Source organism: Nematolebias whitei, chromosome 5 (genome assembly GCF_014905685.2).
Source record: "Nematolebias whitei isolate Nwh7 chromosome 5, NemWhi1, whole genome shotgun sequence".
Lineage (NCBI taxonomy): Eukaryota > Metazoa > Chordata > Actinopteri > Cyprinodontiformes > Rivulidae > Nematolebias > Nematolebias whitei.
Window position 1 is genome coordinate 35,215,769 of NC_056502.1, and position 14,250 is coordinate 35,230,018.

The window sequence follows — 14,250 nt, forward strand, 5'->3', positions numbered from 1 at the left end:
CCAGAACAGACCACCGCAGAGTTCTGTGGCCAGAAACCAGCTGTGGTAGCTGCATCAAAGTCGAATCCATCACTGTTGAGAAAAAATAGTGTTACGATGATTTAGAGTACCTCGATTCTGTCCTTTTAACGAAGCCCTAACAAAGGGATGATTGAAAACTCTCACCTCTACAATTTGCCGATAAAAACTTGGGATTGCAGAAAATATAAAATGCCTTAAAATATGTGTTTGTTACTTCAGACCTGCAGATAAAACTGGGGGAAAATATCTACAGAAAGCTAATCAATATGTATGAAACTACCAAAACCATCAGCACTGTCCCAGTGCCAAATCTGAACACTCACTCGCCATGTTTAATTAACAGGCTGTTCACTCACAAAATGCACGCAGACCAGAGTAATGTGTGGGAGGTCACTGTGGTCAGTGTGTGGTGGAAACAAAGTGTAGTATTGCCTCAAAAGCACACAAGTTACTGGCCTCACTTGACTATTACTTCTGCTGATCGTCACAAAAACAAGCACCTGAAACACTGACTATGGTCAGTCACTGGACAAAACGGCAGATACACTTGAATAAATTAAGAGTCAAATTATGATGCCTCTGATATTACCTAATTACTAATGAATAAAAAGAATGAGTAAAAAATGAGTAAAAATTGTCCCAAAGTTGAGCATTAAGCAAATTTGAAAGTAAGGAAGGAAACTTGTGAATTAGAGTGGAGACTTAAAGACAGTTGGAGCTTATTTCACTTGATCGACCTAAAAAATATAATATATAAACTGCATGAGTATTAAAAAATGAAGCATCCATACCAACACTAGTCTTTAAGTCACCGTTTAATAGTGTGTGACAGTGTCCTCAAATACTGTATAAATATCAAATATATTTTTTGGGATGTCATAGTTTAACAGGATACCACATGCCTATTATTTGCATTAGAAATTTTGAAGAGATATTCCCATTTCACAAGCTTAATTATTATTTAAGACCCAGCTCATCTCTTCGTTACTTCAGTGGATCTGGGAATTATTTTTATTTATTTTTTTGTGATGGACTTCACAGTTCACACTTGTCGCGAGTCCTGCATCAGTATATTCCGGATTTCATTTTTGATATTAAGATAACAAGACAATCGGGGAGAGGAAACAACAAAAAAAGCATAGCATTTTCTGTAAGATTTATTTATCTGTAAAATTTAACAGGTTTGGAAGTACTGTAACGCAAAGAAAAATATTTAAGAATGTGTGTACAATGTTCTAGCAGCATAGTTCATGACAATATTAGAGGTTAGCACTGCATCACAAACAACCGTATCATAAAAACAAGTAATGTAAATGAGACTGTTTCTAGTAGAAAAACCAGGAGCTTACAAAATGTTTTCAGATTTCTGGGTTAACAACAAAAAACAGCTATTTGGTTGTGCCTTTTGAATTTCTTTTTACATTTATTTTTGTACTTAGCATCCCAAAATCCTACTTTAAGTGCTAGCGGCTGTGTCTTTGAAAGATCTTTCACATATTCTGAAGAGTGTTTTACAGTCTGTCAGCACTGTGAGATTAAAATAGGAGCTGTTGAATTTCCCATGTTGAATTTTGCAATCTCCTCAGAATGGGAATGAAAATATTCACTCAAATGCCCCCCTCGTATGAAGGACACTGACCATCTGTGTTATCAGCTAAACTTCAATATGAAACACCTTCCTCCACTGACAAACACTAACATAGAAAAGGATAAAAAAAAGATATAATCCTAAAATGATACGTGTTTAAAGTGAACAGCACGTTTTTCATGCATCACAATACATAGCTTGGTAACTACCACTTAAAAGTCACAAAAAAGAACAGAATTTAAATGTGCATTCATGGCTGAATAGACTAAAAGTTACACCAGACTGTTATGTTAAAGCACATTTTTTGAAGAACAGAGAACTAAATAGGAAAGTTGTCTGTTTAGAGTTTGTCTTGGTTAAGACTGAATAATTCAGATGAAGTGAAGTTGAAAGGAAACAGAAAGCAGACAGAAGGTGAATGCACACCAGGAACACACAGCCACACCACCCACAACAACCAAGCCCTTTAGTTATAAAGATTATAGTTTTTCCCCCACTAAATACATCCTTGCACTATGCATCATATATTCCCATTTACTCTCCTGCATTCTTAGCCCAAATCCTTCCCCTATTTTTTCTAACCTGCCAGCAACAGGCCAGATGTGCAAATGTTTCTTCCTTGCACTATTCAAGCTCATTCCAACAGGAAAAAAATGAAAAAGGGGAGAGGAATATTTAACTTCACTCCACGGGAGACCAGTTTCATAAATGTTGGCAGCTACACGCCAGTAAAAAAAGGTATCTTGGCTGGCTTGGCTGTGGGAGAATGTTGACAGCATACCAAACAACATGATCCTAATGAGTTGGAAAATCCCTGGCCCTCCAGAGGACTGTCCAGATGCTACCGTCATGAGAAATGCTACTGTTTTATTGAAATTGCCCTCTTCTCCACTTTTTTCAACAAGGAGCAACATTTATTATATGGGCATTAGAGCATCCTAGGTGACATGGCGAGTTTTAGATTTAATTTAATCTCAGCTGCAGGTACCGTTTCTTATACTAAATTCAAGACAGGTTCATTTTTAAGTGTCTTCAGTGACCATGTTTACTTGGAGAGCTAATGTTTTGAATATACATTTGCACACCTGGTATAGAGCTTGTGCTTGAGGCTGAAAGGTACCTACTAGATATAGTTGGGCTCACCTATATACATGGAATGGGTTCTGGAACCATCTCCTTGAAATGGGGAGGGTGCAGTTCAGTAACCTCAGTATTCTTTCTTATTTGCAGATGATGTGTTGGTGTCATTGTGACATGATCTCCAGCTCTCACTGGTGTGGTTTCCAGCAGAGTGTGAAGCAGCTGTAGTAGAGTACTCTGTATAATAGTCAGTCTATGTTCCTACCTTCACCTACGGTGATGAACTTTGGCTAGTGACCAAAAGAACAAGATCATGAATATAGGTGGTCAAACTGAGGTTTCTTCACAGGGTAGCTGAACTCTTCCTTAGACATACTGTAGGTTAAGAACATTGTCAAAATCATCACCAGAGAGCAGATTACTTGGAACCACAAACAAGGTAGTCCCATAAATGGGGCTGAGTAGGAGTGGGTACTGGCAGTGGGCAGACCCTTAACTGGTGGGGTATGGTGTGAGAGTTGAGACTGTGGCAAAGCACCGGTTAAGAGGAGCCAGTTGAGGTGATTCAGGCATCTAGTACAGATGGCAACTGGGCACCTCCCTAGAGAGGTATACCAACAATGTCCAAAAGGGAGGAGACCCCAGGAAAAACTCCTGAACATGTTGGAGAGACTGTCACTCAGCTGACCTGGAAAAACCTTAGAATCTTCCTGGAAAAGTTGGCTGAAAAAGAGATGTCTGGAGCTCCCTGAATAAGCTGCTGCCCACACAACTCAATATCCATCCATCCATACAAACATCCATACATCCAGATTGATCTGGATGGAAGGATGGATCATTTGGAGTCAGGTTGTGGAGATGGATGGATGGATGGATGGATAGATGGATAGATGGATGGATAATTCATTCATTCCTGGATGGATGGATGGATACTTTGTACATGCTGGGTTGTTTGTCCATAATTCTCTAGTTTGTCAGGTTGACTTGTTTAAAGATTTCAATAAATCATGGGTGCACCAGCGCTGATCTTCAGGAAAATATGAGCATGTTGGGTTTTTATTCCATGACTTAAAGATTAAATAATCTTTGTTGTACTTTTTTTAATTACACAGTTGTCGTAGTTAATACATAACTGCTACCCTACAGTAATAATTGAATATATATATACTGTATATATATATTCAGTTACAAACACATGCATCTTCTACGACAACCGTGTACTCTTCTAAAGTATTTACAGTAATCTCAGTAAATATAAATTCAAGGCACATTCAGTCAGTAAATGGAGTTTGTGCTTTTTTCATACTTACAAACACAAATACAATACAACCCATCACTCACAAAGAACAGGATACAAGTACATTTTTATGTACAAAAGACCAGAGAAACATGACTGAGTGTTGCTTTGTCTCATTATTTGAGCTTGTTTACTTTGCCACTGAAAGATTAACAGAAAAGAGATGGATTACGAAGTTGGTTAAGCATGAGAAAAATTTTGTTACTAAGCTGTCATCTACATCAGGTTTGTTGCCAACAACCGACATCTTGGCAAAGCATGCAGCTTACCTGAAACATTGAACACCTCGTTAAGCAGACTTTCACTGAGCACCACAGTGGATCCATTCACCATGCTGTGTGTCCAGCTTTGATAAATCGCTTGGAGCAAGAAAGTTTGGGCCCTTGTAGCCTGAATAGTGAAGTGAGGAAGTTCAAAAATGCATTCTGTCATAGGGACTGATGATCTTTTGTTCCTGCAAGAGAAAGGACAAAAACAACTGGGTTAGATCAAGAATGCCTCAACAGAGTTTATCAGAATGTTATGCTACCAAAAATATATCCGACATTTGCAAATGGATGCAAACACTGGAAAAAAAGAGGCACAGATGGAAACACGTTCTGCACAATTTCCACAAATCCATCAATACTCTATCACCATATAAAAGCTCATTGACAGCACAAAGGGCCAAATAGGTAGAGCTACATTTCAACAGAAAAAGTGGAGAAGTACCATGTGAGGGCCAAGTCTGCCTTTGTTATTTGGCAGGTAGGTTTAGTTCACTGACCCTTCTCTCCTCTTTGTCAAAACTGTGATGATGATTTATGTGAAAAGACATACAACCCAGAAACCTGACTCTGAAAAATAAAAATAAAAAACCTCAGTGGATTGAATATTTCACGTGTCTCCAGTGCAGAATGAGAAGATGTGTGTTTGAGCATGACAAGATGAGCTGAACATTCAGGGGGATGAGGTAACAGCCGTCCGATTCAGTCCACCAAGCTTCCATCCATCAGAACCTCAAAGAACTGTAATCTCATTTATCATCTGACATACACACAAACATTTTTTTTTAAATTCTCTGTTGTAATAGACTACACTCACCATTTTTTCCCCCATTTTTTCCTCCATAACATTTAAAGTCAGTCACAGGCTTTTCTGGTTTATATCCATTGTCACACATGACTTTTCACATATTCACTGTCCTTCCAATCAATGAATCACATCTCAAACCACTTATTATACAATCAATGACTTGCAGTAAGCCACATCAAAAGGGTATTTTAATACACATATATTATCCAACAAGACAGTGTTATGCACAATATACAGAGTGACAGAGGACTTGTGATCAAAACTACTAATCTGGTCTCTTTTCTCACATCTGTCATTTAAACTCAAACCCTCTGCATCCCCAGGAACTTCACTGACAAAACACAGAGAGCCTAAACTACAAAACAAGCCTGATTAGTTCAAATATTTTCTCATTTCTGCTTTAAGAGGTCCTTAAGGATTCACTCTGTACCAAAACACATCCATATTTTGGTATTTGTACGTGAATATGCAGCAAAGTTACATGAAAACATCACTACTTATTGTTTTAGAAGCAAAAAGGTGCCGTCTTATGAGCAGAGCTTTCTATGGAAATAGAACAGTGAGTAATTCCAGAGATGCTGCAGCACGTCAGGACTGAGCATCACAGTTCATTTAATCGCACATTCATTATAGTCTGGTCCCAGTTCAGAGTGTGGGATATGTCATAGGGTCCCTTCTCTTCGCTCAGCAGCTCTGCAATCGTTTAGCTGCTCTGTTACCCTCCCTCTCTTTCTCCAAAATCTCTTTATCTTTCTCTTTCTTCTACTTCTGGGTGGCTCAGCAGGGTGACATGAGCTGTTAGCTGCACACAGGCAGACCCAGAGCTCTAAAAACCGTCTGACATTACTAGAGAGAAAGAATTTGATAAAGACGTATAGAAGAATAGAGCAGGGAAAAATAAACACAGAAGAAAAAGACAGTCCGGATGTGATAGAGTAACGAGTTGCCTTAATACTTCAATACAATGTATTAAAATACTTTCAACTCCGTGGCTGCAAGTAATGCATTTGGCTTTATGCCAACCATTGCAATGCCATGCTTTTCTGCTATCAAATAAAAATCATGTTGTTGGATGCTATACAAGAAGACACCAATCAAACTCATTTTGTGGGTTTATTTTATGCGACTAAATGTGTGCACTTCTTGTGCATGAGTATGTGCGCACGCAACAAGTTACTGCAGTTGAACAAAAGACAGCAAAGACGACGCAGCAAAAACAATGTCCCCACATGCAGAGCAAATGTGCCGGCAAAGCCACTTCAATGAGATGACTGGCAAGGGATGAAAGTTTGTTGGCTTATTTGAGTGTTTATAGCATTTAAGGGGAGCAGTCATGTGCATGTGGTCCCTTAAAACTTTAATTATGCACCTGTTTTTATTATATTATGCCCAGTTCTCCGTGAACAGTATCTTGGATCTAGAGAATAAATGAGAAGCAGAAACCCTCATTAGGGTGTTTTGGGAATGCTGAATGTGAGGACAGCCAGACACATCGGATTTCATTAAGTAGCTGGCACGGTCAGTGTTTCTTGCTGCAGCATGGTAAACAGCTTTCTGGCAGGAAGCTTTTCACTTTTACCACAGGATCTGAGAGCAACAAAAGCATCTCTGAGGTCAAAACGCAGTAGTGTTTGCAGCGTTTAGCAAGAGATCGCGCTGGCATACATTTGGAACAAGCTTGAATAGAGAAAATTAAAAATGCATTTTGCTTTTAAAGAATACAAACCATACTGGAAATCATGAAAGCAGGCTGCTCTCATAATGTGGAGACCCAGCAGAGTTGAGACCACAACCCAGTTTTTTGTCTTTTTAAATTCAGTCCCACCAAGTAGGTTGACACTGTCCATATAATCCCTCTGTATATACACATATGTTTTTAACCAACAGAACAGATAGTGTACAGTATTTTCCACACCATTAACCAAGAAGGGTGCCCCACCTACCAAATCCCCCACCCCCCACTCCGCTCTGCCACTTCCGGACAACGAGCAGAGATTAGCGGCTCAGCTCAGACTAAAAACCACGCACGGTACAAATGTAGCGCACCGTTAAATCAATCAGTATTATTAAAATATGTGTGCATTAGGCCTCTAATCACAATATACTGAGGCTTTGCTCATGTCATAACAAATCAGCATGGTATGCAGGGTATAGGCAACAAGCCTTGGCAGGGCGTTCATCTCTGAACAGGGGGGTGGAGGAAATAGCTCGGATCAGCGATAGGGAAAGAGAGCGCTACCTCTGCTAGCTTTTTAGCTAGTGCATCTGTATCATGCACCATTAGCGCTATGTCAGCGTCGGCCGTTGTTGATGGGGAGGGGGGTGGTTCTGTAGGCAGGGTGCTCTGTTCTGTTGACTGGGCGGGGCGCCCTCCCTGTATAATGGTAGGGGAAACACTGGTATGGGTTTGATTCAACACATTGAAATTCAGTGTCAAACAATCCAACAAACCAAGTTCATGCAAGTGAATTGCGTGAATGCTTACCAAGAATTCTCACTATTGATTTCTCTTTTCTTTCTTACGTATTTCAGCACGTAACTTGTTCTGAAATTTATTCACCATTTCAGCTGTTCATATATCAAAATGTTCCTCTCATTCAAAACATTTCTGCTATGACCTTTGGCAGTTGTGTAAATTTTACTTTTTGAAAAGTTCAGATTTTTCATCTTTTTTAAATTTTGAAAATTAAAGAAGCTCTCCTCACATCTTTCAAACCCTTTGTGGCAATTAAAACCTGCTCATTTCAGCATTTGTTCTGGTTCAGCTGTTTTCAGCTTCTGTGCGCTAATTTCAGCTACTTTCAGCTCCCCCCCCCCCCCCCCAGCTAATTTCAGCTCTTTTTCAGATTCTGCTAATTTCAGCCATTAATGCTCCGTTCAGCTTTTTTCTGTTAAATTCAGTTTTTTTTCTGCTTTTCATCAAATTTTTTAAATATTCTACAAAATTTAGCCTTTTTTCTGTTTTTGTTTCTTGCCAATTTCTGCCTCTTCTTTTAAATAATTTCAGTGTTTTATTATTTTTTAGCCTCTTCATGCTAATTTAATCTTTTTTTATTTTGCTTTTTCAGCTACTTTTTTTTTTTGCAAACTTCAGAATTTCAGAATGCAGCCTCATTTCTGCTCTGTTCAGCTTGTTCTTCAAATTTCTGCCACTATTCTACGGCTTCCTGCTTTCAGCAGCTGTCAGATATTCTAATTCAACTCTCATTAACAGTTTAGTGATGAAACCTTTTCAGCCTGGATTTAACTTCAAATTTCTGCAAAAATCATTCAGCAATAGGCAATCATGTTTTTTTTTTCCACAGTGAAGGCAATTTCCTATCAGTGCACTCAAATTACAGACCAATCTCAAAGCTTCCCTTCCTGTCCAAAATCCTAGAAAAAATAGTTTTTACTCAGTTGAATCAATTTTTAACTGAGAACAAAATCTTTGAGGTCTTTCAGTCTGGTTTTAAGCAACTCCACAGCACAGAAACAGCTTTGGTTAGGGTTTGCAATGACATTTTAACTTCAAACGATTCTGGTCACTATGTGGTACTTGTACTCCTTGATCTTACTGCTGCTTTTGACACCGTCGACCACAGTATCCTCATCTCACGGCTCGAACACTGGGTTGGGATTACAGGAGCTGCTTTAGACTGGTTCCGTTCTTACCTCTCTGACAGGACTTTTTGTGTCAAGGTTGGTGAAAGTCTGTCCACTTCGGTCCCTCTTTCCTGCGGGGTCCCACAGGGCTCGATCCTTGGACCCCTTCTCTTCTCGCTCTATCTGCTCCCACTGGGATCCATCTTAAGAAAACATGCCATCTCATTCCATTGCTATGCCGATGACTGTCAGATCTACCTGCCACTGAAACCAGCCAGTGCTCGTTCCATCCACCCTCTCCTCAAATGTCTAGATGACATTAAGGCATGGATGACTTCAAATTTTCTCAGTTTTAACGACCAGAAAACTGAAATCATCGTCTTTAGTCCTAGCTCAGCTGCCTCCTCAGATCCTGCAAACCTGGACTCACTTCAGCCCTATCTCAAGCACACTGTTAGAAATCTCGGGGTGGTCTTTGACTCGGATTTCAAGTTTGACAAACAGATCAGTTCAGTTCTGCAGAAAAGTTTTTTCCAACTGCGGCAGGTAGCTAAGCTCAAGCCAGTGTTATCCAGACCCAACCTTGAAACATTAGTCCATGCCTTCATCACAACCCGCCTGGACTATTGTAACTCACTTTATGCTGGGGTCAGTCAGGCGTCCATTTCACGTCTCCAGCTCGTCCAAAATGCAGCTGCTCGGCTTTTAACTGGTACACGTAGGTCTGAGCACATCACACCTGTTCTGTCCTCCCTTCACTGGCTTCCTGTGCGATCCAAAATCGACTTCAAGATTCTCCTCCTGACATATAAGTGCCTAAATGGCCTCGCACCCCTCTACCTCTCCGAGCTCCTGGAACCATATGTTCCGTCTCGGGCCCTGAGATCATCGGACCAGCTTCTTTTGGTCGTTCCAAAATCACGCCTGAAGCTCCGAGGGGATCGAGCTTTTTCAGTCAGAGGTCCCAACCTGTGGAACGACCTGCCCCTCAACATCAGGCAGGCCTCCTCCCTCCTGATGTTCAAATCCCTCCTTAAAACGCACCTGTTTGCTCTGGCGTTTAATACGGTGTGAGTTAGTTTATTTTGTTCTGTGTTACCGCATTTTAAATTCTGTTGTTTTATGATTGACGTTTATTTTTACTGCTTGTTTTTCCTTAGTGTGATCATTAGTGTGTGTTATTGCTCCAGTAATTTTAATTCTGTATGATGTTTTTGTTTTGCTGTCTATGTTTTGCTACATTTCTGTTAAGCACTTTGATAACAGTTTATCTGTTTTAAATTGTGCTCTACAAATAAAGATGACTTGACTTGACTTGACATTATTATTTCTGCTGATTTTTTTCTGTGTAATAGACAACTGCTTACAAAATATTGGAAGTATTGACGGGATTTTTCCCATGTTTACTGGTGTCCTACTAGGGTTGTCAAACTAATCAATATTTTGATATCAGTATCACTAAAACAATATTAATTTACACCAAAGTTAATTCTCAATAATCCCATTATTCTAATATTGACACATTTTAATCCTAATATTAAGTTATATTAATTTACCTAATAATTAACACTAAAATTCTGCTCTTAACACTTAAAGGAGCTTCAGTATAATGTGGAACTCGTTGATTCAACTTATCTGAGTTTATTTACAAAGTCCAGAGCAACCCCAAAAGAATCAATGAAGGACTGACATACTTGTCTCATAGATACAACAGATAGCAATTATCCTGAGACCTGTGATAGCTTATCTAAAACTTCTTCAGATCCATCACTGTCAAACTGCATCTTGATTAACCAACACAAACAATCCCTATCTCATTCAGAAGACTAAATCCTTTACCGCTATTGTTTTACATTTTTCAGAACTTCTTTAGAAATACTTAAATTTAAAATGGTGCAAAGATTGAGTTCTTGTACATTTATGTTTTACTTTTTGTAACAAAATATCGATAATACGCTCGATTTACAAGTCTCTACCAAATGAAGATTTTCAAGACATGCAAGCACTTCACTGTAAACGAGTGCCAAGCTGGGCAAGAAGAAAACTTTTCCACATTATTACAATTTTTTTTAAATGTGGCTGTATTTTTTTTTTTTAGCAGTAAACATTATAACTGTGAAAACGGATTAAATTCCTGTTTGGACACAATTTAACATGATCTGCACATCACAACTCACTGAGTCTCTGTAAGACAGCAGAGTGGATTTTCTAAGTACCTGTAGTAGTGACAAAGTTTTACTGTATTTCTCAACCACTATCTGCACCGACATTCATTCTCTAGAACAACAAAATTCTGTGTTGGAGCTGGTATTAAACTAAAGAGACAATCTATATTTCCAACCACAGTTTAGAGCTTTGTGGTTCTCCGAGGTCAAAAGGTGCTTCATGTGTGCATTTATCGATCAGTGGCTCAGAACTCTTTACAGACAGAAACAATGCTTTCTCTTTTTCACATGGACAGAGGTCTCCTCCCTCCCATCTAGAGCACCCCTGACCCAAAACACACACACATACACACACACACAAAGTGAGATTCACTCTCGAGAGACGGCTTTATTACACGGGGATTACTAAAAGAAATGTTTTAATCAAGTGCCGCAGACAGCTGCAGACCGCAAGGCGAGAAAATGGCAATGATGTGGTTCATCAGGCATTGAAGAAACACGCATCGAGAGGCCAATGTATGTGCACATGTAGCTTCCTGTTCATTATGTCCAGCTGTGGAGGATCGAATGTTTTTACTAAAGACAAAGATTGAGGGATTCTATTCACAGACTTCAAACCTGATATTATACAGTGGTGCTTGAAAGTTTGTGTACTCTTTAGTTTTTATATTTCTTTATAAATATGACCTAAAACATCAGATTTTCACACGAGTCCTAAAAGTAGATAAAGAAAACCCAGTTAAACAAATGAGACAAACATAGTATGCTTGGTCATTTATTTATTGAAGAAAATGATCCAAGATAACATATCTGAGTGGTAAAAGTACGTGAACCTCGAGGATTATCAGTTAATTTGAAGGTGAAATTAGAGTCAGGTGTTTTCAATCAATGGTTGATGATCAGGTGTGGGTGGACACCCTGTTTGATTTAAAGAACAGGATCTATCAAAGTCTGATCTTCACAACATGTTTGTGGAAGTTATGACAGGAACAAAGGAGATTTCTGAAAAGCTCAGAAAAAGAGTTGTTGATGCTCATCAGGATGGAAAAGGTCACAAAACATCTGTAAAGAGTTTGGACTCCACTAATCCACAGACAGATTGTGAACAAATGGAGGAAAGTCAGGACCAATGTTACCCTCCCCAGGAGTGGTGGACCAACAAAGATCACTCCAAGAGCAAGGTGTGCAACAGATGGTGATGTCACAAAGGAGCCCAGGGTAACTTCCAAGCAGCTGAAGGTCTCTCACATTAACGTTAATGTTCATGAGTCCACATCAGGAGAACACTGAACAACAGTGTCATGGCAGGGTTGAAGGAGAAAGACACTGTTCTCCAAAAAGAACGTTGCTGCTCGTCTGCAGTTTGATAAAGATCACAAGAACAAGCCGTGTATAATGTCAATGTCAATTTATTTATATAGCACATAAAAACAACAAAAGCTGACCAAAGTGCTTCTAGTGCCACTCAAAAACATAAGTTAACAGTAAATACAGCACACAACGTGTGTACATGTATAAGAACCTTATCCCATCTGTGAAACATGGTGGTGGTAGTATCATGGTTTGGGTCTGTTTTGCTGCATCTGGGCCAGGACAGCTCGTCATCATTGATGGAACAATGATTTCTGAATTATATCGGAGAATTATAAAGGAACATGTCAGAACATCTGTCCATGAACTGAATCTCCAGAGAAGGTGGGTCATGCAGCAGGACAATGACCCTAAGCACACAAGATGTTCTACCAAAGAATGGTTCAAGAAGAATGAAGTTCATTTTCTGGAATGGCTAGTCCAAGTCCCGACTTCAATCCAATCCAGATGTTGCTGAAGGACCTGAAGCAGCTGTTAATATGAGGAAACCACCAACATCCAGAGGTGAAGCTGTTCTGTACAAGCTGGTGTGCAGGACTGATCAACAGTTACCAGAAACATTTAGTTGTAGTTATTGCTGCACATGGGTCAACGTGTTACATTAACAGTTAATGTTTCCGGTAACTGTTGAGTCCTTCACACCAGCTTGGAGGAATTTTAGCCCATTCCTCCGTACAGAACAGCTTCAACCACGTACTGAAAGCAAAGGTTCACATACTTTTACCACTCTTAAATATGTAATAATGAATCATTTTCCTCAATAAATAAATGACCAAGCGTAATATTTTTGTCTCATTTGATTAACTGGGTTTCTTTATCTACTTTTAGGGCTCGTGTGAAAATCTGATGTTTTAAGTCATATTTATGCAGAAATGTAGAACATTCTAAACACTTCAAACTTTCAAGCACCAGTGTATTTATTCTGCATAACTTCACCTTTAGACCTTGGCATCTCAAGTTAACATGACAGTTACATGACGCACAAGCCATTCATTTTTTTATTACATTACTCATGTTTGACATTTCTTTTCCCCAAAACCTTACATCTTCATACTTTTTTTTTTCTCTAAAACAGCATTCATGTTTTTACCACACAGTGTGCCGTTGAACAAAGCTTATATGTATTTTTTCTCTGTAGAAATACAGATACACTGTACCTCGGTTTATTTCCTTCACAGATTTGTTTCAAGGAAGCAATAGAGTGGTACTTAGGTCCACGTGAGGGAGACAGTGGAATGCACACTACAGGAGATGATAATCCACTGAGAGATGATAATCCATTCATCCTTCCCCTGTTCCCACTGTTTACCCTCCCTCAAACTTCAGCTCCTCAGATGAATGAGTCAGGAATTAAGAGTCTTTCAGCCAACTGAAATCTTCAGCTGCTCTCAAATCTCAGCTTGCACAACCAAATGCATTTTACAGTCAAGTTAAAATGTAATAAATATTCTTGGACAGAATGCAAATGCAGAGTAAAATATAAACCTCTAGGCTCAATGAAACATCTTTAAGCTACCATATGTCACAATAATTAGAGAACGCCAGCTGAACAGTAGCGTAACTTGATTTTTTTGACCTTTGACTTGACTGAATGCTCAAAAAAAAAAAACCATAGGTCTAATAGAACAATAACGTTAGTCACCACAGATATAAGCCTCAGGCCTTTTTCTCTAAAGCAACAGTGCTCAATACATCCATTGATCTCAATGAACCATAAAAACCAAATGAAAATGTCCGACACCAGATGCAAAGACGAAAAAAAAAAATCCTTCCTGAAGAGTTGGCCAAAACACTTTATAGACTGTTCCACACAAAAATGTCTTACTTTCCAGCTCACAATTCTTTACATTCAAACAGCTCAGAGTAAAAAGGTGGAACAACATTACATCATGTGCCAGCCTGGGGTTTTAATACACACCTGTTAATACATAAAGCTGACTTTTTGCAGTTTGTGTTCACATCTTTTTAGCTGATCATGTGAACATTTTGTTCCCTTACAGAAAACATTCCTGTGTTTCTTTAGAGCATGGAATAAAGGAATAACACTCACCTTATAATGTATTCTCAGC

The 14,250-nt window shown here is 39.1% G+C and overlaps 1 protein-coding gene across 1 annotated transcript in view; it reads right to left on the reverse strand.

Annotated features, from left to right (window-relative positions):
• LOC119410392 (vacuolar protein sorting-associated protein 13B) overlaps positions 1-14,250 on the reverse strand; it is a 98,388-nt gene that overhangs the window by 16,088 nt on the left and 68,050 nt on the right. Inside the window, exon 15 of the mRNA XM_037677303.1 lies at positions 4,256-4,440. Within this exon, the coding sequence (XP_037533231.1) occupies positions 4,256-4,440 (185 nt within the window). The remainder of the gene's footprint in view (positions 1-4,255; positions 4,441-14,250) is intronic.